This window comes from Oncorhynchus keta, chromosome 35, assembly GCF_023373465.1.
Source record: "Oncorhynchus keta strain PuntledgeMale-10-30-2019 chromosome 35, Oket_V2, whole genome shotgun sequence".
NCBI classification, from domain to species: domain Eukaryota; kingdom Metazoa; phylum Chordata; class Actinopteri; order Salmoniformes; family Salmonidae; genus Oncorhynchus; species Oncorhynchus keta.
In genome coordinates this window covers 33,374,316-33,398,648 of record NC_068455.1, presented here as the reverse complement: position 1 = coordinate 33,398,648, position 24,333 = coordinate 33,374,316, and the positions used below count along the sequence as shown (strand labels likewise).

The window sequence follows — 24,333 nt, the reverse complement described above, 5'->3', positions numbered from 1 at the left end:
CAATCAACCATTTAGCATCGCTAAGTCAGCCCTCCACTCATAGATTCCCTATTGTATTGTATGTGTGCCGCTTTGCTGAACTCTATTCTTGATTTAAGGCAACGTCAGAACAAGGTCCATGTGTTTGTGTACACTGGAATGAATGATTAGATGGTGCTGACTAACAGTGTATTGGCAGGAGAGGTGAAGGAGAATCTATCTGTAATAGTGACATATGAGGGTCACGTATTTAAGACATAGAGAATTAGTGAATAAAAGTCTGGGGGGGGCTTGTGGTAATGGATGGAGCAGAATGAGTGGAATCTTCTCAAATACATCCCATTCCTTCCATTCTGGCCATTATTAGGAGCCTCAGCAGCTTCCTGGGGTGGAAATAGACAATAGAGAGTGTACTGAGGGGAGGACCTATAAATCAGGAAGAAGACAGTTCCCTGTCAGCTAGCCGACAAAATCATAAATTCTCCTTCTGCCCCACCCTGATCAGACATACACACGGGGGTCTGACCACCACTAGAGCTCACATACACACTGATTCAGGATACAGGGGGCCTCCATGACACACACATGATATGCCCAAACAGACATACAGTATCAATGCCTTCACACCAGACACACGCAAGTGAACTGACACACATGCAGTTGGTAATGATAAAAAGAGTTGGGTTGTAATGGGGATGACCGTAGAACACAGATGTGTGAGAATGAAACACATGTGAGTGTTAAGAAACCACACCTCCAGAACATCTGTGTGGAAGAGATCACACATCCAGACATTTCTTAACAGACAGTGTTTCACATGCATTTTCCCTCATTATCGTTACTACTGTCACTGGGAAGTGCAGTACCATTTGGAAACTGATTTCAGTGACTGTTAATAAAGACAAACACACAGTGGGCTGTGTAGTTTGCATATTAGTTGCTTGATGCATAACCGCAATTGCATAACCACTAAAGCAACACACAACTGTGTTGTCAGAAACAACAGTGTGGTTTCTGTAGTAAAATATATTGCTTTCCCATAAAGTTTTGTAAGGATGACATAAGGATGAATGAGAGTATCCAACGTGTATAGACGGCACTGTTTTCACACGCTTGCAGTGCATTTCTCTGGATGCACAGCCGACTGAACAGAAAACACACAGAGCAGGTTGCTCCTATCTGATCCAAGACCATGCTATCTGATCTCAGGATGCCTTGACTTGAGAACTATACACCCACATTACCACACACAACCTGCTGTTGATCACTATCACCGCAGTATCTCATAGTTTACTGTTAAGTAATGACCCTTTCTTATGGTAAAGCACTATAACCTGTACAATCCAAACATGTAAGCCAGTTATTAACACACCACAGGAAGAGACACAATCTACTACTGGCATGGTCACAGATCTGTGTGTGCTTTATTCTGTGTGGCATGACATTTATAGTCAGGGGAGTTGGCTAAAGACTCACAACCATATGAAATAGAGAATTGCAGCAGCTCTATGCAATGCATTTCTAACTGAAATGCTCTCAAACATTCTAACGTGTTGAGCAAGCTTTTAGAGAAAACATCCACAGCTGAATAGGGACAGAGACAGGATGCCCCTAGGGCTCGGATAGGGCTCAGTGAATGCAGGTTAACTACCAACCGTCAACAGTGGGACAAAGGGATGTGAGGTGCGACGGTTAAGGCTGACTGGTCTATCAACTGATAATCAAATCATCTTAATTCTCTAAATTCAGACATTCACCGAGCTCCTGTTCAGACAGGTTACTGATCTCACCAATGGCAGCCTGGGGTACTTCCTTCTCAACACTTTAGGGTCAATTATTGCTTCAGAATTATTTATGTGGACCATAGCTATAGGCTAAATCAAGAATCAAAGCAACCGGCACCAGTGCAGAAGACTGTTCCACCTTCTTATGCTAACGAGATCTAGGTGCCAATTGGCCTTGGATGCATAGCTAAGTGCTTCTCAAGCACACGAGAACAGTACCAGCTGTGTAGGATGGCACGCGACAGCTAGCTACACTTTATGGGTGTAAGAACAAAGGACCAACTGGGTCTTCACAAAACATACAAAAGATGATGGGCCTTAAAGGTCCAATGCAGCCATTTTCATCTCAATATCAAATCATTTCTGGGTAACCATTAAGTACCTTACTGTGATTTGTTGTCAATTAAAATAGCCAAAAATAAAAACCAAAATAGCTTCATAGCAAAGACCAATTTCTCAAGCAAGAATTATGCTAGGACTGTCTGAGAGTGGAAAACTAGATGTTATTGGCACGGAGGTTCGGAACACTCTTTATTATTGGTCAATTTTCCACCTGGTGACATCATCAGGCAGGCCAAAACTCCATCCCACCAAAACAAGCTGAAATGTCAGGCAGTCTTTTCAAACAGCTCTAACACTAAAGGGGCATTCTCATCATTTTAACAGTATTATTCCAAACTCATAGTGTAGAAATATGCAGTGTACAAAACATTAGGAACAACTTCCTAATATTGAGTTGCACCTCCTTTTGTCCCAAGAAACCTCAATTCATCAGGGCATGGATCCTACAAAGTGGCGAAAGCGTTCCACAGGGATACTGGCCCATGTTAACGCCAATGCTTCGCACATTCTTAATACACACGGGAAACTATTGCACGTGAAAACCCCAGCAGCATTGCAGTTGACATTCAAACCGGTGCACCTGGCACTTACTACCATACCTAGTTCAAAGGCACCTTTGTCTTGCCCATTCACCCTGAGTGGCACACACACAATCCATGTCTCAAGATGTAAAAATCCTTCTTTAGCGTATCTCCTCCCCTTCATCTACACTGATTGACATGAATTTAACAAGTGACATCAATAAGGGACCATAGATGTCACCTGGATTGTCTGTCATGGAAAGAGGTGTCCCTAATGATTTGTACACTCAGTGTATAGACAACGCAGGAGAGCTCCTTTCTTACACCAGCTTCTCTACTTGACCATTCACAGCACCTCTCCCCTTTGCAGTCAATGTTCAAACCACTCTCCACCATGCATGCAGGGGAAGCGAGAGCAAGGGCTCAGTCACTACATGACTGCTTATAATAGGACGACTGAACCCAGCCCAGAGTAGCAGCTCACACACAGACCCTCTCTCCATACCCCAGGGAATGTTCTAAAGATACCGTGTGTGTGTGTGTGTAACCTAGTTGAGAGCACATCAGTTGCCCTGCATGCAGCAGCAACTGCAGAGGGGAGGATCCTCTGAGGTATCACACATTTCAAGGACACATCAATGACACACTCCCTCTAAATGGAGACCAAGCGACAGCATGCTTCAATCTGGCAAGAGCATGACAGTTAAGCATGGGACAAACTAAAACAAATACTACCTTCAGAGTGAATACAACAAGCCTTTTGTAAAATCTTTATGCATTCATGATTTAGACAGTGTGTCATGCGGTCTCTTTTAAAAAAATCAGTCGGGTCCTGTTTAAAAAGTCATTTTAGCTAGGAAATAACATGCTAGTGAATTTAAGCAGTGTAACTATGCTGTTGAAATAGAATCTGAAAGACCCAAGAAAAGAAGAAAATCACAATTCTTGGAATCTGGTATCAACATTTTATGCATCTGGTCATGTGTACACAAATCAAATTCAACCCAAGAGGAAGAAGCAGTAAAAATAGCATCGCAAAGTGACATGTGTAATTATAAAGTATAGCAGTTCTATTTTGTTAAAATGACAAAAGTAGAAGCTCTAACGCCGGTTTTAGAGAATAGCAATATTCATGTCTCCTTAACAGAGCAATATGCTATTATTTACAGAACAATTTGTACATCAAAATAAATCACAGTCATGAAAACAAAAAGATTAGTCCCTCCCAGTGTACACATTACAGCATTTCATCAATAAACTTCAATCCAAGTGTGCATGGACTATTCATCACAGAAATAAACAGACAATGCTATCAAGGAACTTAACTGGCAAACAAGAGACATGACATTTGGAAGTAAGTTTCATTCTGGTGTAATTACAGCATCATCTACCAATATCACCAGGAACAAACATGTTTCTGTCTCATCTAGTCCACTACCACCTTGTCATCACTCAATGTGCAAAGAGAGACAACATAAATAAAAAACACAAAGGCCCTTAGCGCCAGCCTCTCCCACCATGGGTTTACAGACTAAGAGATCCACCTAGTTTTAAAAGAAGTCCATAGCACAACATTCAGTTTTTTTTTTAAGTTTGCTTATAGAGAATAGGCATTTGGCTTCTGAGAATGAGGCAGTTTATTTGTTAAGAGTCTGTTACATAGATATTTCTATCCTCAGGAGCGTTTAAGGTCGGCTAGCCTCCGGAGGAGTTTCTGCTGGCGGGCTTTGAGACGTTTCCTCTCCTGAGCTTGGTGCTTCTCTCTGCTGTGCAGCTGGAGAAGGTACTCTGTGGCCTGGGTCAGGATGGCCACCTTGGGGGCCTTGGCCGACTCCACCAGGCCCGGGATCACATCCCGCAGTGCCAAGAAGCGAGAGCGAAGGTCGTTCCGCCTCTTCCGCTCCAGGAAGTTGTGGTTCTTCCGGCGGTCAGTGTCCTCGGCGTCAGAGCTCTGGGGGCTGTCTGCAGAGGAAGCTGTGGGGGAGATGGTGGTGGGGGAGTCTGGCTGCTGGTGGAGGCTGGAGTCTGGACAGGACTGTTTACTCTGTGGTTCCTCATCATCCTCAGGGTCGCTATCAGGGGAAGGGGCTGCGTAGTTGTGCTGCTGCCGGTGCACAGACATGTGGAAACGCTTTGGGCAGGGGTCAGCTCGGACAGTGATGGACACAGGCTTACGGCCCAGTCGGGCTCGGCTCTGCTTGCTCTCCACAGTCACCACGTCAATCACCTCATCGTCGTCTGTTACATCAAAAGAAACAACCACACATCATTGCACAGAGGAATTTAAGCAATAGGAAATAGTTTACATAAACGGTCTGACGCCATGTACCCCATCTCCTACCCATACCACATTTCAATTGTCATGCAATTGCAGGACAGAAACCCCCCAAAGTGTGTGTGTGTGTGTGGGGTTAAAACTAGGCCTGCACCTGGGACCAAAGCATTTGCAGCAACCGTTTACAAATATTGACTGTGGAAAAGTGACATTCCTTTGAGAGTGAGAAACAGAGGTAATGGTTTGTGATCGAGATACAGGCTTAAGTACAGCTGAATACGTTGATTCAGCAAAATGCTACATCCAGCCTAGTGTGAGAGTTTCCCTGGCTGCCTCCACTTGACGCATTGAGTGGGCAACATCTAGCAGAGGTGAATTGGTTTACTGCATGGTCAGTTTCTTACCAGAGGAATCGGAGCGAGACTCAGAGCCCGATGACACCGGTTTCCTACAGCTGATGGTTGGGAAGGTGAGCACAGCCGCTGGATCAACGCATTCTGTTGCCATAGTGCTGGGCAGTGGAGAGTCAGGTGGGGTCAGCGGGGTGCACTGCGCTTTGCTGGCACTCATAGTCACATTGTTCTGGGGTGCTGGTGGGGAGAGACGAGCCTGGGCTGCAGCTGACATGCGCTCACTGACTTTCTCCAAGTGCTGACTGGCTGAGAAACTACTCCACATGCAGTCCTGGATAATAATGGAACTCATGTTCCCAAAAAGCTCCTCGGTGTCAGGTCCCTCGTACTCCTCGTCCTGGCCCAAGACCTTGGACAGCCAGCCGAGCTGGTCTCCAGGGGTAAAGTACAAGGTACCACTGCTGATTGTCCTGTTAGGAGACATGGGAGGGGTGGGCAATAGTGCAAACTTCTTCCATATGTCCTCACTTGGTGCGGTTGACTTGTAGAAATCCTCCTCTTTGTCAAGGTCATCTAAGAAATAGTGCTGATAGCAGTCGTACTCCATCTCCCAGCTGTCACAATGCAATGCTCTTGAGTTTATTCCAAGCATTGATAATCACCAACTGATCTTTGAGAAAATCTTTACACGACCTGAAGAAACAATTCAGAAGTAGTGCATTAGTCCTATTCTTTAGAAAAGTAGTTTAACCCACATCTTAATCTAGATAATCTTTGGATTCACAAGAATCTTTACACAAGGATCATCAATTTCCCTTCCAAGACTGCCTTTAAACATGGCTCTGCTTAAACATTGCAGTCTAATCCATAGGCATGTAATATTCAGAACCAATTGATTTCCCCCCTTCAAATAATTTATTTTAAAATGTTTTTAATCGTTAAATGACCTGGTATGACGGATAGGTGAAAAATCTACCGATGTGCCCTTGAGCAAGGCACTTTACCCTAATTGCTACTGTGCATAGCTCTGGATAAGAGAATCTGCTAAATGACTATAAAATGACTAATGCTAAATTAACTGTCTACTGTTTACAGATTCCTATGAAATATGACCTGTAATTATGTTAAAAGCAGCTGTTTTGGGTTGTAATGGTGTGGGCGTTTACCAACAACAGAATGGTGTGGGCGTATACAGGTCATAAAATATTCATACTAGTCCTCCTCAATGAGGAAATAGCAAGCATGTTTGAAATGGTCTTTGTATGAGGGTTTTTCTTCCCAATTCATGCTTTGGCCACGAGTATAGAATGGTCAACACTATTTGGATATGTGTTAATAGAATACGAACTGAGATTCACTGAACAGTTACTTTAAAACTGAAAAATGGTGACATGGAGGGGGGTGTTATTGTACCTTATAGTAGGCGCAATAAATAATGGCAAACGCTGGGACCCCATCTCCCTCACGATTTCACCCATGTTCTAATCTTAGCCTGATGCCGTCTACAAATGGGACTACATTAATAATTTATTTCATCTTGTGGGTGCTTTGCAATGAGACTGTCCAGGCATGGCAAGGTTATTAGCTACGTAGTTTTATGCACCAGTGTAACCTTCGACAATGCAAGCAATTGAGAAAAATATATATAATTTTGCTGAATTCCTTAAAGGTAATTTCATAATTGGCCATTGCGCATAGACGTCAAATGTTCTGTAGATGCGCTGCCGGGTGACACATTAATTGCTGAAAGCGCCATCTCGGGCAGCCGTGCATTAGGACAAGACAAAGTAGCCTAGGCTGCTTCACTAAAGTTGGCTATATTAGCCTTGTGTGGATGCTAAAAGGGAATGGGTAGCAGCCACTTATTCTTAGAGAAATAAAGTTCAATTTTCTCTTCATTAGGCTAAGTAGCTAGATTAGTTATCTAAAACACTCACCGGTTTATTTAGGATCCCAATCCACAATTTCCGGCATGGGAGTCGACTTCGTATCAGTTGGTACGCTAGCTAGTAGTTGGAACTCCTCATCAGAGAAAATAAGTAAAACCGTAAAAGAGGTTACCCCCAACGAAATGTATGAAAACAAAGTTGAAGTTCGGTATTTCTTTCAGCGGGGTAGTGTAGAAAAAGTGGTGCAATTGATTCCGCCTACAGTCTGGTAAATAGAAGCCACACAGAGCGTTTTTTTGCGCCAGTGTGAAGATGATAAAGTAGGGAGTAAATATCTGCAGCGCCTTATCCGAGTAAACCCCGAGGTTCATTAGCATACACGGGCACGCCCAGTTAAAGCTACATGCGAAGCCACTACAATTGATAGGTCTTTTAGAGATGCAAATCCGTATGAATTGCATTTTCTGTGGTTTTGAGTATATGTAACCTCTATTGACGTACCCATAGAACAATTACAGAGTGGATGAGAAGATGCCTGCTTCTCGATCATGTAAATTATATTTAGGCTATACTGTACTGCAATGGTCATTAACTTGCTTTTGAAAAACATAAACCTTTTCTTTGCATCCATAATTTAAGCTTGTGGGTTGTGGGATGTGTTGTGGGATGTGTTCTAAATCATATTGCAGAACAGCTTGGTTCAGTCCCAGATGGAGAGTTCTGAGTGAAGGGTGGCGTGTGTCTTTGCAGGGCAGATGTCCCTGTGTGCCTCTTGCTTTAGCGATGCATATAATCTCTATGATCAATAACCAATATTGGTTATCCAGAAGTGAGGATGGGCATGTGCTAACCCTGATGCAAAACGTTGGTTACTTGGTCCTGCCCTCCACATCCCATCTGCCAGTGTGACCCCAACCATCTACACCCTGCAGAGGCACAGAGAGGTTTCTGGTATAGTATAGAAGTGAAAACCCCACAGTCACTGGAAGTCTTCACTTGAATTATTGATTTAATCTGATGAACAAACTGGTTGAATTTTAAAAATAATTGTCTTTAAAAAAAGCATAACCTATCAATATATAGTATGCCAGACAAAGGGGGTGTTCTGTTGATTGCCCCAAAATGGGTAGAAAAGTGACAAGCAATATTTTAATGTTGTGTTGATCACTCATTTTGCATTCTAAAAGACAAGTACCAGAGAACATCGGGCAGATCCATCACTTCGCTGAATAGTTATGCAGTATATGCAAGGACAATCCCTCTATTTGCAAAACATTCACACCGTGGAGAATGTAAATGGGGGGAATTGCAATTGCAAATTAGTGCATCTGACATGTCATCTCTTTGTGACTTGAGACTGTTAAAAAGTGGGTCCTTGAGACTAGAGAATGCACAGGAGTTTAGGAATACAAAAGAACCAAACAGAACACAACTAAAAACAAAAGAAAGATACAACGAATGTTTAGAGTGGGGAGCTGAATTGTCTTTGAGTGTAATTAAAGTCAGTTTTCCTCTTTTCACCTTGAATGACTTGTTTTCTGTGTCGAAACACTCGGCTCATTTTATTGACACTGGTGTTGGCTCCACCAAGTCCTCACGCATTGGGCAAGTGAGACATATTGTTATGCTTTTATTGTTGATCTCTGGTAATGTGCGACCAACCCCTGGGCGGGTAGATACCAAGCAATCTCTTCCGAATTTCTATGATTTTAAAAACAGAGCAGGTTTTGGCCTCTTGCATGTTAATGTCAGAAGTCTATTTCCAAAAATAAACATGATTAGAATATGGGCCAAAACGACAAATGGAGACGTAATAGTGTTATCAGAAACTTGGCTAAAGAAAACTTTGTCGAATAACTGGATTTCTATTGATGGGTTTTTAGAACGGATCGGATGAGTAAAGGAGGAGGGGTTGCAATTTATGTGAAATCCGAGTGTAACACCTCTGAAATTCTCTCGATTACCAAAGCCAACATTTTTGAATTGCTTTCGGTTAAAGTGAACGTACAGAAGGACTCCCACATCACTGTAGTCAGCTGCTACAGACCGCCCTCGGTTTCCGGAGACGAGCGTAACTCTCTTTATGATGTCCTGCACAAGCTACATGATTCCGAATTCATTATTTTAGGAGATTTTAACTGGGACATGCTTACATCTGTATTGGACTCTTTTAAAGAACTGTGTGACTCTGAATCTCGCTCTATTAATTAATGCGCCTACAAGACCGAATCCCAGAGCACCTAACAAATCAACTCTATTGGACATTATTCTAATGAATACCCCTCACATATACACATCAACTGGGATATTATGTAATGATGTCAGTGATCACTGTGCTTGTGTTTGAAATACAAAAATGACCAAAGCCAAACCCCCATAATATTGACAGAGTAAGTCTGATTCCCGATGTTGACACTGCTTGGGACTATTTTTATATGAAGTTTGTGCCGATTTATGATAAGCCTGCCCCTGTGAAGAAATTTAGAATCAGTGGAAGGGACAATCCCTGGTTTCCAGATAACTTGGCAGAATTAATTAGAAAGAGCAATATCTCTTGGGCTCAAGCTAGACATATAAATGCTCCTGTTGACTGGGCCTCCTTCAGAGCCCTAAGAAACAAATGTACAGGATTGATCAGGACGTCCAAATCAGATTACTATTTAAATGTAGTCACAGAGAACCATAGCAACCCTACCAAGTTCTGGAAGCTAATCCAATCAGTGTCCGGTTCTAATGTATCCTCTGGCCTTCCTGACCATTTAATGATGGATTCTAATGAAGTGAAGGATAAAGCAGATATTGTAGGGGTTTTTAACAAGCACTTCATATCTGCTGGTTCAGTTTTTGATAATGGTGGGGCCCAGGCCTCTAATGTAAGCTCTGATACAGTCAACTATGATATAGGCCCTTATGTGAACCATTTTAACTTTGAGCCTGTTTCTTATGCTGAGGTCTATAAAGCACTAAAGGCTATAGACACTAAAACATCTGCAGGTCCAGACAACCTGGACCCTTACCTCTTAAATATAGCAGCTGGTATTATTACTGAACCTGTGGCTCACATTTTCAACTTGAGTCTCTTGACCAATTCCATACCCAGCTATTGGAAATCAGCTTATGTCCTCCCTTCCACTGCTAAAGGGTGGAGATCCCGCAGATGCTAATAACTATCGTCCAAACTCTAAACTCCTTATGCTGGCCAAAGTCTATGAATCCCTATTGAACTCACAGTTAAAAAACTTCTTAATTGAAAAGAACATACTGAGCGGGGTTCAGTCTGGCTTTAGATTGGGGCACAGCACCACAGCTGCAGCCACTGCAGTGGCAAACAAAATCATTAATGCACTTGATAAAAAGCAACATTGTGCTGCTCTGTTTATGGATTTATCAAAGGCCTTTGATTTAGCTAACTATGAATTGTTGCTAGCTAGACTCAGAAACATTGGTCTCAGTGAAGGGGCGGTAAATTGGTTTAGGAACTATCTTTCTGACAGAACACAATATGTATATACTGATAATCACAAGTATAGCTTTCTTGAGGTTAATGGAGGTGTGCCCCAGGGTTCCATTTTAGCTCCTGTGTTGTTCTCAATTTTTATGAATGATTTGGGAAATGTATTGTGTGCTCCTCTGGTTCAGGCTGTTGAAGAGCTCGAGACTGCTTTTCAGTCACTGCAGGCCTCCCTTTATGGTCTCAAACTGGTCTTGAATGTACAAAAAACGAAATTCATTACCTTTACCAGAGCTAGAACTCTACCAGAGAACGTTAGCATTGTCACATCTGGTGGCTTATCTATTGAAAAAGTGTCATCCTACAAATACCTAGGTATTTGGTTGGATGACAAGTTGTTCTTTAATGTTCATGTGGATAATCTTGTGACAAAGCTTGAAATTGAAATGGGGTTTTATTTTCATAATAAGGCTTGCTTACAGCTAGAAAGAAGCTTGTTCAGGCCACTATTCTCTCTGTAATTGATTATGGTGACTTGTTGTATATGCATGCAACCTCCACCATCTTACAGAGACTGGACTCTATTTATCATGCATTTATTTATTTTACCTTTATTTAACTAGGCAAGTCAGTTAAGAACAAATTATTATTTTCAATGACGGCCTAGGAACAGTGGGTTAACTGCCTGTTCAGGGGCAGAACGACAGATTTGTACCTTGTCAGCTCGGGGATTTGTACTTGCAACCTTCCGGTACTAGTCCAACGCTCTAACCACCCTGCCGCCCTGATGCATCCTTGCACATTATTACAAATGCCAAGTTCCTCACCCACCATTGCACATTGTACCAAATGGTAGGTTGGACCTCACTTTATACGCGCAGAAAAACACATGTGTATGTGTTCATCTACCAAGCCCTTTTGGGTAAACTCCCTCTTTACCTCTGTAGTCTGGTCTCCTTCACAACCAGCAGTTACCATACCGGGTCTGATACGTGGTTGCTACTTAATGTCCCCAGGACATTCACATTATTTGGCAAGACTGCCTTCTCTTCTTGTGCACCAGACGCATGGAATAATCTACAATCCATGCTTCATCTAGATATGTTAGTGCCACTGAATGATTTTAAAATATTGATGGGAGACTCTGTTACAGATGAGTGTAAATGCTTTTTTAAGTCTGGATCATGTTGTTGTATTGTATTGTTGTGTGTTTTAATTATGTAATGTATTGATTGTTGCTGCCTTCTTGGCCAGGTCTCCCTTGAAAAAGAGACTCTGGGTCTCAATGGGCTTTTCCTGGTTAAATAAAGGTAAAATAAAAAATAGAATCTGTTTGGATTTCAGATTGAAATGCTCCTTACCACAGCAAAGAGATGATGGAAAGACGCAATACGTTGCCTCAAGATAACACTTCCGCCATGAATAATTAGGGGTTTTCTCACTTAGAACTGAATGTTTAACACCTTCTGAAACATAATAATTTTTTGAAGGGATTATAAAGCCTTTTAAATCTTCTGGTAAAATAAGATGCAATGGCAGATGACTACTCTGTGAGCTTCTGTGACTTTGGTAGTAACAGACTGGCCTGGTTCATCTAGCTACAATGGCACAATTAAAACACAACATTGATGAAGTAGAAAGACAAACCAATTTAATTCCAAACTGTGAGGACGCCAGTCTGGTCTGGAGTGCAGTCAGTGAAGGGGAAATAAATGGTGAGTCGGACTCTAGCCTATCACAGAGTTTGAGGTAAAGGTCGCCAACGTCTGCTGAGGAGACAAGACAAGGTCACCATCACAGAACACTGTCCCCTTCACTCCTCTACTCCTCCACCCCTACTCATCATATTGATCAGAGCGGAGCTTGGCGTACTCCATCTTCTCCCTAATTTGATTTGATTTGAATAATTATATATCATTGTATTAGAAGGAGACCCCCACGGGCCCTGTCCGTATAGGACAAAGTAATGACATTGATTAGTGATGGACATCTGTTGTAACAGACAAGCCTTGGGTCAAACACACTTCTACCATGTGGTGTCACCACCCCAAGCCAGAGGGAACGACGTCCCAGGCAGGATCCTCAGGTCACAACACATTGTGACTTCTGTCCACTCCTGCTGTCCAAATTAAAACCATGGGACCCTGAGTTTTTTCTATCAGGTCACATGGTCCAGAAAAGTCCTGGACCTACCTATGATATATTCAGTCTTAGTCAGCTTGTGTCCCTGAATGTATCATAAGAGTTGGGTTGATGAATACGGGCTTGTGAATAAAGATGGGAGTGATATTTTTGTGTGTGGGTATTTCAATTTGAGTGATATAAAATGCATTGAAATCAGGCATGTAGTGAGGTGGCAACGGTAACCAAACAGCTCAGAAGAGACAGTTATGAAATCTACATGTAGAACTGATTGTGTGGACTAGCTCATTGTTAACAGTAACAATAGCCTCACGGGGGGAGCTCCCCAAGTCAACTCCAGCTTCACTTCAAGTGGCTCCCATTGGCCCGTATTGTCAGAGTAGCATATGTGTGTGAAGCGGAGGAAGACATGGGGAGGGAGTATTGTAGGGGGTTTGGGAGGGGACTCACTTTTGGAGAGAAGTCAAGCAGGGCACACTTGACACCTACACTCAGCCACCCATAAAAAGATGGAGGGCACAATGACAGAGACATTAGAAGGCACTTCTGGAATTCAGGGCTTCTCAGAACATCCCTGGAAGTGTCCCTTTGTCCAGTACCATTCCATTCCCCACAACCCCTTTAACACCCTAGACCCTGACCCCTGAAGTTCTCCTCCCAATCTTATATATACCATCTAAAAAAAGTGAAAGGTGTCTCTGCTTAGAGAAAGCGTTAAGCAGAGTAAAAATAATGAAACCTCATAGAAAACTACTATTGCTCCCAAGGGAAGTATTGCACCATATTCTGCCAAACCTTCTCAGTACAGTATGATCATGACTAGCATGGTGCAACCATCTCTAGCATGGTATAATAAGGGTATGAATATAATGAACACTAAAATCTTGAGAATTTCATTGGAATCATCAGTTTGGATTGAGAGATATACAACATAGACTTGTATCTTTCTTTCTAAACTGATAACTCTTATCTGATCCATGAGTTGTGTAAGTAGAGCACTACACGGATTTTTCATAGAGTACTGCGCAAAAACACAAACATCAGTTTACATTTCCACTAGCATAAAAAAAAACTGAATGCAGTGGTCATTCCAAAGTGTCTATAAAACAGTTAGAAAAGTATCTTTGGAAAATATTGAACATTAGAGAGAGATTTTTAATTGAAGTCTCCGTCAGTCATGTTCTTACGGTAACACACGTCATAGAAAAGTGTCACAAAGAAAAAGGTAGATGTCTTCAACCTGGTGTCTCCATTGACTGAGTTTGACTGACACCTGGTGTTGATTATTGGTAAACACTTACTCAAGTAGGAAGATAAAAAGACGGGCGGAGCATCCATTCACATAGATTAGTGAACGTTTTTATTTCTCCATTATTTTCTCAGACATCGGTATATTGGATCGTGTGAAGTAAAACTGAAATGACTGTATAACTAACTGTCCAAGAGATGGCGAGATTAAGCAATTTTCTTCACTGAGACTGGGTGTATTAAGAAGTTTCTCTCAGTATTGATCAGTCATACTGACACATAAAACACACACAGGCATGCTTCTTTGTGTGTTACTTCTGTTAGTGTGAGTGTTTGAAAACGTGTCAATGGCGAGACATTTAAGTAATCGATCAGGCAGCTAGAACTTCCTCCCAAAGTTATATCCATGATTCCATTGTTCCCCAGTCCAGTCAGAAAACATGATTTTCCCATGTTTTATATATATTTCCACACTATGAGGTTATGATTAATACTGTGTAATTGTGATAATGATGATAATGCCCCTTTAGTGTTAGAGCCGTTTTAAAAGACCACTTCAAATTTCTGCCTGTTTTGGTGGGATGGAGTTGTCTCCCTGGTGACATCCCCAGGCAGTAAATTAGTTAATAGACCAATAAGAAAGAGAGTTCCAAACCTCTCTGCCAACCCCTCCCAACTCAGTCCTCTCCGAGACAGTCCTGGCAAAATTCTTGCTTGAGAAATTGCTCTTTGCTAAGAAGCAATTTTTGTTTATTATTGACCTTTGAAAACTATCCCAGTAAGGTACAAAATTGTTACCCAGAAGTGATTTGATATTGAGATAGAAATGTCTACATTGACTCTGTAACTTGGTAGGGTACTGCGTAGAGGAAAACAGTCATGAGGGCTGACAGGGAGGGGTTTCCTCTCATTAATCTGTACACAATCGCCCCAGGCAATGTTTTTGTTTTAGGCCTATACTATATGTTAATTTGCATTAAAACCGACATACAGGTTAATCAGTAGTTTTGAACTCCGGATGCTACATTCATACAGTGTGTGACGTTGACCTCATTTTCACAAACTAAGTCACAATACTACTTCATACTGTATTTTTTGCCTTATGTGGACAAACATAATGTTGCTTGTCAACACAAAGCCTATGATTTTGGAGCTCAACTAACACATGCATACATGCTACTTCCTCTTCTTGTGATCATGTAATACTAGGAAACTCATGCCATATGGAAAATATGTGAGTGAGTGAGTGAGTATTTTACATTTACTGTACCTTTTGTCTCATTTGTTGATAACAAAATCTGAAAATACTCAGTAACATGATAAAACTATTCCTGCAAGATGTGGGGTATGTGCAACATAAGTCAAAACAAATACAAGGGTTTGAGTGGGAGGACAAACTGGTGTCTCCAAGTGGCCACACACCTCTCTAAAGTGTCCACACTGCACAGTTCCTAAGCAATTTCAATGCACAATTATGACTCAAGAAGAGTCTTCAACTATAAGGTACTTTAAAAAAAAATCTCTCCTAGATGTGCTGTTGAGGAACTAGAGTAAGGACACTTGTATCCCCAACCCTGCAGCTCCGATATCACAAAATTACTGTTGTTTACGCAATCCAAAAACGTTCCATCGCAATCTGGGTCATGATTTGAAAGCTTGTTCTATTGCCAACATGACTAACTAAGTAATAAAATACGATCTTACAGTGTTAGGCTTTCACAAGGCAATTCAGAGAAAAATATAGTAATTTTGGTGGGCTTAAAGAGTCATGAGCGCATTCAAGATAGGCAGACACAGTTTCTCCAATAGAAATCCCCGATCATACATGTAGGTGATGTCTTGGTGATGTTGGCAAGCTACAGATGTAGGATCTTAATCTTAGCCAGTTTGCTGAAAAATGATCCTGCAGCAACAGGAAATGTGAAAAATTATGTGGTTTATATTTCATTTACTTTTTTGTAGGGGATGCGTAGAAACATCATAAGGTCTAAGGTAATCTGAACAATGTAGTGGAGCGGGTCGAGAGTTTCAAGTTCCTTGGTGTCCACATCAACAACAAACTATCATGGTCCAAACACACCAAGACGGTCGTGAAGAGGGCACGACAACACCTTTTCCTCCTCAGGAGACTGAAAAGATTTGGCATTGATCCCCATATCCTCAAAAAGTTCTACAGTGGCACCATCAAGAGCATCCTGACCGGTTACATCACCACCTGGTATGACAAACTGCTCAGCCTCCGACCGCAAGGCGCTATAGAGGGTAGTGCGTATGGCCTAGTACATCACTGGGGCCAAGCTTCATGCCATCCAGGACCTACAGTGGGGCAAAAGAGTATTTAGTCAGCCACCAATTGTGCACGTTCTCCCACTTAAAAAGATGAGAGAGGCCTGTAATTTTCATCATAGGTACACTTCAACTATGACAGACGAAATGAGGAAGAAAATCCAGAAAATCACATTGTAGGATTTTTAATGAATTTATTTGCAAATTAATGGTGGAAAATAAGTATTTGGTCACCTACAAATAAGCAAGATTTCTGGCTCTCACAGACCTCTTCTTTAAGACCTGTATGTTCTCACTGAAGCTGGAGACTCATATTCTCCTCTAACTTTAAGCACCAGCTGTCAGAGCAGCTCACAGATCACTGCACTTGTACATAATCCATCTGTAAATAGCCCACCCAACTACCTCATCCCCATACTGTTCTTTTTTTAAATATATATTTGTTGCTCCTTTGCACCCCAGTATCTCTACTTGCGCAATCACCTTCTACACATATCACTCCAGTGTTAATTGCTAAATTGTAATTATTTCGCCACTATGGCTTTTTTCCCCTTTACCTCCCTTATCTTACCTCATTTGCACACACTGTACATATACTTTTTCAATTGTGTTATTGACTGTGTGTTTGTTTATTCCGTGTGTAACTCAGTGTTGTTGTTTGTGTCGCACTGCTTTGCTTTATCTTGGCCAGGTCGCAGTTGTAAATGAGAACTTGTTCTCAACTGGCCTACCTGGTTAAATAAAGGTGAAATAAAAATAAATAAATACATAAATGAGTATGAATGCTTTCTGAAGGCAGTGTATTCTGCCTAGTGGCACACCACTGTGTTGAGTTTTGGGCCGTGAGAATAGTTTGACTATTCAGCTAACCATCCTAAAATCTCATTAGAAATGAGGTGTTTTTGGTGTAAAGTTATAGGCCTACTATGCAATGGTATTATATTCAGTTCTGTTATATAAAATGCAAATGAATCATTATGTGATCTTGCGAGACATTGATTCAGCGTTGATCTAACTTTACTAAATGAGCACCATTGTGAGAAGTGATCATGTTCTATTTGTAATAAGTGATGAGTATGACTATTAGGCGTAGGCAACAGATCTGGATGAGATGTCATTCTTTAAGCGATTGGAGCGTCCTTCGTGGTGCTGAAAAGACAGCGCCAGGATCGTGCAATGATGTTAAAGAAGTTGAACCAACTTGTGTTGCTGATGGACAGCTCTGCCATTTGGCCAGTTCAGAAACAAACAATCATTTGCTGTAGGCCTATAGTCTAATGTAAATATAAATAGCTTAATTAAATGTAATGTAAATGTAATATCATTGTATTGTTTACGAGGAGATATTTATTGTGAGTAGGCATTTCATTATTTGGTGTATCTTACATGCTGTTTTAATAAACTTTTATTTGATTAGCTTGAACACATGGCTACAGTATATCCTATAACAGAATAAAATCAAACAGACGTGAGCTTATTTGCATAGATTAAACATGCTATCAATTCAATTGACCATGTAGTCAACATAAATCATTTCTAAGTAGAATTGCAGGAAATTTGTTTTAAAACAGCCATAAAAACATGCTTTTTGTGTGTTGTATTCATGCATCTTAATAAACTATAACCTAAATGCATTATTACCTCCAACTTGGCCCAATTCACATTTTCAAGTGCCCACCCTGACATACCAAGTGTCTCAACCAGTAGACAATGTAGGCTAAATATCCCAAGCAAGGCTACAGCAACTTCCAGAGAGGGTCAGGCTCCTTGGGCTTTGCGGTGGCCGCTGGTTTTGGTGTTCTCGGCAGAATGGTATTGCAGTTATCAAGTGGTCACATACCGTTCTGGGTTCTACTGCACAAGTGGGGTTCCATGGAGTTTTACGAACATCGATGGCAGACACACCGTAAATTTAGATTTTTTCCCCAACGTTGACCAAAGTGGTAAAGCCATCGATGGGTCTCTACAATACACACACCTATAGCTCTTCATCTTGCCACCGCCAGAGAGAAGACAGGGTAGAAACTGCCATTTAACTACATCTAGGCTGCTATACATATTTATTTGTTTTGTCATAACATTTTATGGAAATTTAAATATTAAATATAAATGTATTTCGAAGTTATCAAAATACATTTTCCAGAAATAAAAGTGTAAAAAGTGAGGGAGCACAGCTACTCTGTGCTCCGGCAGCACTACACCCCTGCTCAAAACACCATTTCAACAGCAGAATTATATCTAAGAAATACTTATCTTTCATCAAGCTGTCCTCTCAAGAAAAAGCTTCAAACTGTAACCAGTACCTGCAACCTGTTTCAGGTTATCAGTCAACCTACCAGGGTATTTACAAAGAGCACAGGAATGAAATCATCAACATGTATTGACCACATCTTTACTAATGCTGCAGAAATCTGCTCTAAAGCATTATCCAAATCCACAGGATGTAGTGATCATAATATAGTAGCAATATCTAGGAAAACCAAAGTTAAAGAATGGGCCTAATATAGTTTTTAAAGGTCCTCAATGATGTCACCATTGTCCTTGATTCTAAGCAATGTTGTGCTGCTATTTTTATTGACTTGGCCAAAGCTTTTGATACGGCAGACCATTCCATTCTTGTGGTGCCGGCTAATAAGATTGGTGTCTGAGGGGTCTTTGGCCTGGTTTGCTAACTACCTCTCTCAGAGTGCAGTGTATAAAGTCAGAACATCTGTAGTCTCAGCTACTACCTGTCACCAAGGGAGTACCCCAAGGCATGATCCTAGGCCCCACGCTCTTCTCATCAACAACATAGCTCAGGCAGGAGGAAGCTCTCTCATCCATTTATATGCAGATGATACAGTCTTATACTCAGCTGGCCCCTCCCCGGATTTTATGTTAATACGCTCTACAACAAAAAGCTTTCTTTGTGTCCAACAAGCTTTCTCTGCCCTTAACCTTGTTCTGAACACCTCCAAAACAAAGGTCATGTGGTTTGGTAAGAAGACTGCCCCTCTCCCCACAGGTGTGATTACTACATCTGGGGGTTTAGAGCTTGAAGTAGTCACCTCATACAAGTACTTGGGAGTATGGCTAGACGGTACACTGTCCTTCTCACAGCACATATAAACGCTGCAGGCTAAGGTTAAATCTAGACTTGGTTTCCTCTATCATAAATCGCTCCTCTTTCACCCCAGCTACCAAACTAACCCTGATTCAGATGACCATCCTACCCATGCTAGATTACAGTGACATACTTTATAAATCGGCAGGTAAGGGTGCTCTCGAGCGGCTTGGTGTTCTTTACCATTCAGACATCAGATTTGCCACCAATGCTCCTTATAGGACACATCACTGCACTCTATACTCCTCTATAAACTGGTCACCTCTGTATACCCGTCGTAAGACCCACTGGTTGATGCTTATTTATAAAACCCTCTTAAGCCTCACTCCCCCCTATCTGAGATATATTCTGCAGCCCTCATCCTCCACATACAAACACCCGTTCTACCAGTCACATTCTGTTAAAGGTCTCCAAAGCACAAACATCCCTGGGTCACTCCTCCTTTCAGTTCACTGCAGCTAGCAACTGGAACGAGCTGCAACAAACACTCAAACTGGACAGTTATCACCATCTCTTCATTCAAAGACTCAATAATGGACACTCTTACTAGCAGTTATGGCTGCTTCATGTGATGTATTGTTGTCGCTACCTTCTTGCCCTTTGTGCGGTTGTCTGTGCCCAATGATGTTTGTACGATGTTTTGTGCTGCTACCATGTTGGGCTGCTGCCATATGTTGCTACTGTCATGTCTCTGACTGATTAAATTATTTTACAGGCTATTTTCAAATCGATTACCTAATGTTTGATTGTGATTTAATTAAACCATTAAACAATTAACTCATTAATAACCTGGGGCACCACAGAAGAGTGTTTATGGAGGTGCTTTCTCCAAATAAACTCTTAAAGATCTTTAGATCTTTTATATCAATTGCAGGGAATTATTAATCGTCACCTTATTTAGTCTCATCTGAATGTCGAAAAATTGGATATCTTCAAGAACCCTGGCTAACAAGTTAAATCATCAATGCAAAAAATGGCTTAATTATTTATGATACCTAAATAATCACATATACAGTGGGGCAAAAAAGTATTTAGTCAGCCAGCATTTGAGCAAGTTCTCACTTAAAAAGATGAGGCCTGTAATTTATCATCATAGGTACACTTCAACTATGACAGACAAAATGAAAAAAAAAATCCAGAAAATCACATTGTAGGATTTGTAATGAATTTATTTGCAAATTATGGTGGAAAATAAGTATTTGGTCACTAAGATTTGTCTCACAGACCTGTAACAACTTCTTTAAGAGGCTCCTCTGTCCTGCACTCGTTACCTGTATTAATGGCACCTGTTTGAACTTGTTATCAGTATAAAAGACACCTGTCCACAACCTCAAAATGTCACACTCCAAACTCCACTATGGCCAAGACCAAAGAGCTGTCAAAGGACACCAGAAACAAAATTGTAGACCTGTACCAGGCTGGGAAGACTGAATCTGCAATAGGTAAGGAGCTTGGTTTGAAGAAATCAACTGTGGGAGCAATTATTAGGAAATGGAAGACATACAAGACCACTGATAATCTCCCTCGATCTGGGGCTCCACGCAAGATCTCACCCCGTGGGGTCAAAATAATCACAAGAACGGTGAGCAAAAATCTCAGAACCACGCGGGGGGACCTAGCGAATGACCTGCAGAGAGCTGGGACCAAAGTAACAAAGCCTACCATCAGTAGCACACTACGCTGCCAGGGACTCAAATCTTGCAGTGCCAGACGTGTCCCCCTGCTTAAGCCAGTACATGTCCAGGCCCGTCTGAAATTTGCATGATCCAGAAGAAGATTGGGAGAATGTCATATGGTTAGATGAAACCAAAATATAACTTCTTGGTAAAAACTCAACTCGTCGTGTTTGGAGGACAAAGAATGCTGAGTTGCATCCAAAGAACACCATACCTACTGTGAAGAATGGGGGTGGAAACATCATGCTTTGGGGCCATTTTTCTGCAAAGGGACCAGGACGACTGATCTGTGTAAAGGAAAGAATGAATGGGGCCATGTATCGTGAGATTGAGTGAAAACCTCCCATCAGCAAGGGCATTGAAGATGAAACGTAGCTGGGTCTTTCAGCATGACAATGATCCCAAACAAACCGCCCCGGCAAAGAAGGAGTGGCTTCGTAAGAAGCATTTCAAGGTCCTGGAGTGGCCTAGCCAGTATCCAGATCTCAACCACATAGAAAATCTTTGGAGGGAGTTGAAAGTTTGTGTTGCCCAGCAACAGCCCCAAAACATCACTGCTCTAGAGGAGATCTGCATAGAGGAATGGGCCAAAAAAACAGCAAGTGTGTGAAAACCTTGTGAAGACTTACAGAAAACGTTTGACCGCTGTCATTGCCAACAAAGGGTATATACCAAAGTATTGAGATAAACTTTTGTTATTGACCAAATATTTATTTTCCACAATAATTTGCAAATAAATTCATTAAAAAAATCCAACAATGTGATTTTCTGGACTTTTTTTCTGGATTTAAAAAAAAATGGTAACATTTTTAGTTTAAATTAAGTATTTAATTATTAGGGCCATAAAAAAAATGTTCACCGCAAACATGTCGGCCTACACCAAAACAGCACCATTTTAACTTGAGAGGAGAACATTGGATAAGGCCCTTAAAGTTAAGAGTCCAAAGTTCATACCATTTTGCCAATCAGTTTTCGCTGAATTCTGGCTGGTCTAACAGGCCCTTAAAGTGTACTTAATGTTACCACATTGTAGACTACTTAATAGCCAAAGAATATTCACCTGGCTACCCAAACTCCTTGCTGCGGCCGAACACCAAGCCACGCCCACGGACTTTGGCTTCTTCTCCGCAATGAGTCTGGATCCTAGTAGGCTACATCCCAGACGATTTCTAAAACTCATTCTAACCGTTCTGATTGAACCCAGAAACCGATGGGCTGGATCAGAACACACTTGGGCAAAGCGATGTTTTGAAAATTAGTAATTTTCTTTGATACTCTGATTGGATAATGTCAAACCATTCGCTAATGACTTTTGAATAACACCTTTCATTTTAACATCACCAAACGTTTTTACATTCAAAGACCAGTTGAAACATGGGGACGGGTAACGCTGACAGCGTGGCCACTGCCCTTGAAACATCTAGTGAAGTGTTTCAAGATACACCTCGCCACACCCATCAAACCGGAGCAAATGCCGAGTTCAAAACTACTGGGAACTCGGAAAAATCGAGCTCCGACTGGGAAACAGACTTCAACGATCATCCTACTCGAATTTCGGGGCTCTTTGTAGAGCTCTGACTTTCCGACAAGGAGATCGACGACGTCATTATTGACCTTGTATTTTCCGAGTTATTGCAGTTATTTTGAACGTGGCATAACCATCTCAAATCGTTTTGGGGAAACGTGTCGTTCTGTACAAACCGTACCGCAACGTAACAAACATCAAGGCGAACTGAACGCGCCTTCATCATGAAGTAAATTATGCAGCGGAATAATTTGAGGCGTCAGGAAAAAATAAAATAGACAGTTTAGGATTTGTCAAAGTTAAACATTACAGTATTTGAGACATTCGAGTAAAAACCATTTCTTAGAGTTCTGATATGTCATATAAACAGTGTTGGGGAGTAGTGCGCTTCATGCAATTCAACTGGAAATGTAAATACATTTTGCAGTAGTTTAACTTCTGATCTTGGTAGTGTTTTCAGTAGTTCATAATTTTTTTCCAACTACACACTACTTAAAGTGTGAAGTAGGCAATCATTTCAATTATTTTTCGGCATCAGACCTACCGTATTCTCACTTGAAACAGTTTGTATGTTTAATAGGCAAAATTATGTTAACATCTGACTGCAGAGTGATCTATTTCTCAGATTCATTTCCCAACACTGCAGATAAATAGAAAACTTGGCTTTGGTCTGCTCAAAGATTCATACAATAATAAATACAATCAAATGGATTGTTTGTTCCATTACACACAAACCATTCACCTTTCAAGTTAGAAGTGAGATCGTTAACTCAAACGCGTTGGAAAGCTTTCCCACTCTCCAAGGAAGGTTCTACATTTAAAAAAAAAAGTGACTTTGGGAGAAAAACTGCATATCAATGCACCATGATACCAGGTCATGTAATGCTTAAAAACAAAAATGTTATAAGATATTTGGCTACAGATATACCATTTATTACCAATCTGTCCAAAACAAAATCCTGTGAGATGTCAACACATACTGGAGATTAAGTTCAAAACAAATTGGAACTCAAATCTCAAACTTCTGACTACAGTGCATTCAAAACCGGGAAGAAAAAAAAAACAAAACAAACGCTGACTGGGAAAAAAAAAATCTATTTGAGTGGTCATCCAACTCAGAATTCAATCTCGGGCCTCTTTCTAGAGCTACGATTTACCAACCTGAAGATCACTGACGCCATGATTTGACCTTGTGTTTATCGGAGTACCCAGTCTAGCTAAAAGTGGCTAGCTTAGCTGACAAACTACACTGAACAAAAATATGAATGCAACATGCAATTTTTTTACTGAGTTATAGTTCATAAGGAAATAAGTCAGCTGTTATAAATTAAATTTGGCCCATGTGAAATCTATGGCTTTCACATGATTGGGCAGGGCTGCAGCCATGGGTGGGCCTGTGCCCACCCACTTTGGGAGCCAGACCCAGCCAATCAGAACAAAAATCCCCACTAAAGGGCTTTATTAGAGACAGAAATACTCAGTTTCATCAGCTGTCCAGGTGGCTGGTCTCAGACGATCCCGCAGGTGAAGAAGCCAGATGTTGAGATCCTGGGATGGGGTCTGCAGGTGTGAGGCCGGTTGGATGTATTGCCAAATTCTCTAATAACATTGGAGGCGGAGTATGGTAGAGAAAAAAACCATGAAATACTCTGGGAACAGCTCTGTTGGACATCCAGCAAGCCAATGGCAAAGTTGGACTGTTCATGCTCAAAGTCAACTTAAAAAGGGAGGTCTTGGCACCGTGTGAGAGAAACAACTT

The 24,333-nt window shown here is 41.3% G+C and overlaps 1 protein-coding gene across 1 annotated transcript; it reads right to left on the bottom strand.

The window, feature by feature from the left end:
• Positions 1–3,577: 3,577 nt before the first annotated feature.
• On the bottom strand, positions 3,578–7,515 carry LOC118368395 (protein L-Myc-1b-like). The gene is made up of 3 exons (XM_035752456.1): positions 7,192–7,515; positions 5,306–5,947; positions 3,578–4,864 (listed from the first exon to the last, which is right to left on the bottom strand). Exons 2-3 carry the CDS (start codon positions 5,904–5,906, stop codon positions 4,302–4,304), a joined length of 1,164 nt encoding a protein of 387 aa, XP_035608349.1. The 5' UTR covers positions 5,907–5,947; positions 7,192–7,515; the 3' UTR covers positions 3,578–4,301.
• Between the last annotated feature and the right edge of the window lie 16,818 nt (positions 7,516–24,333).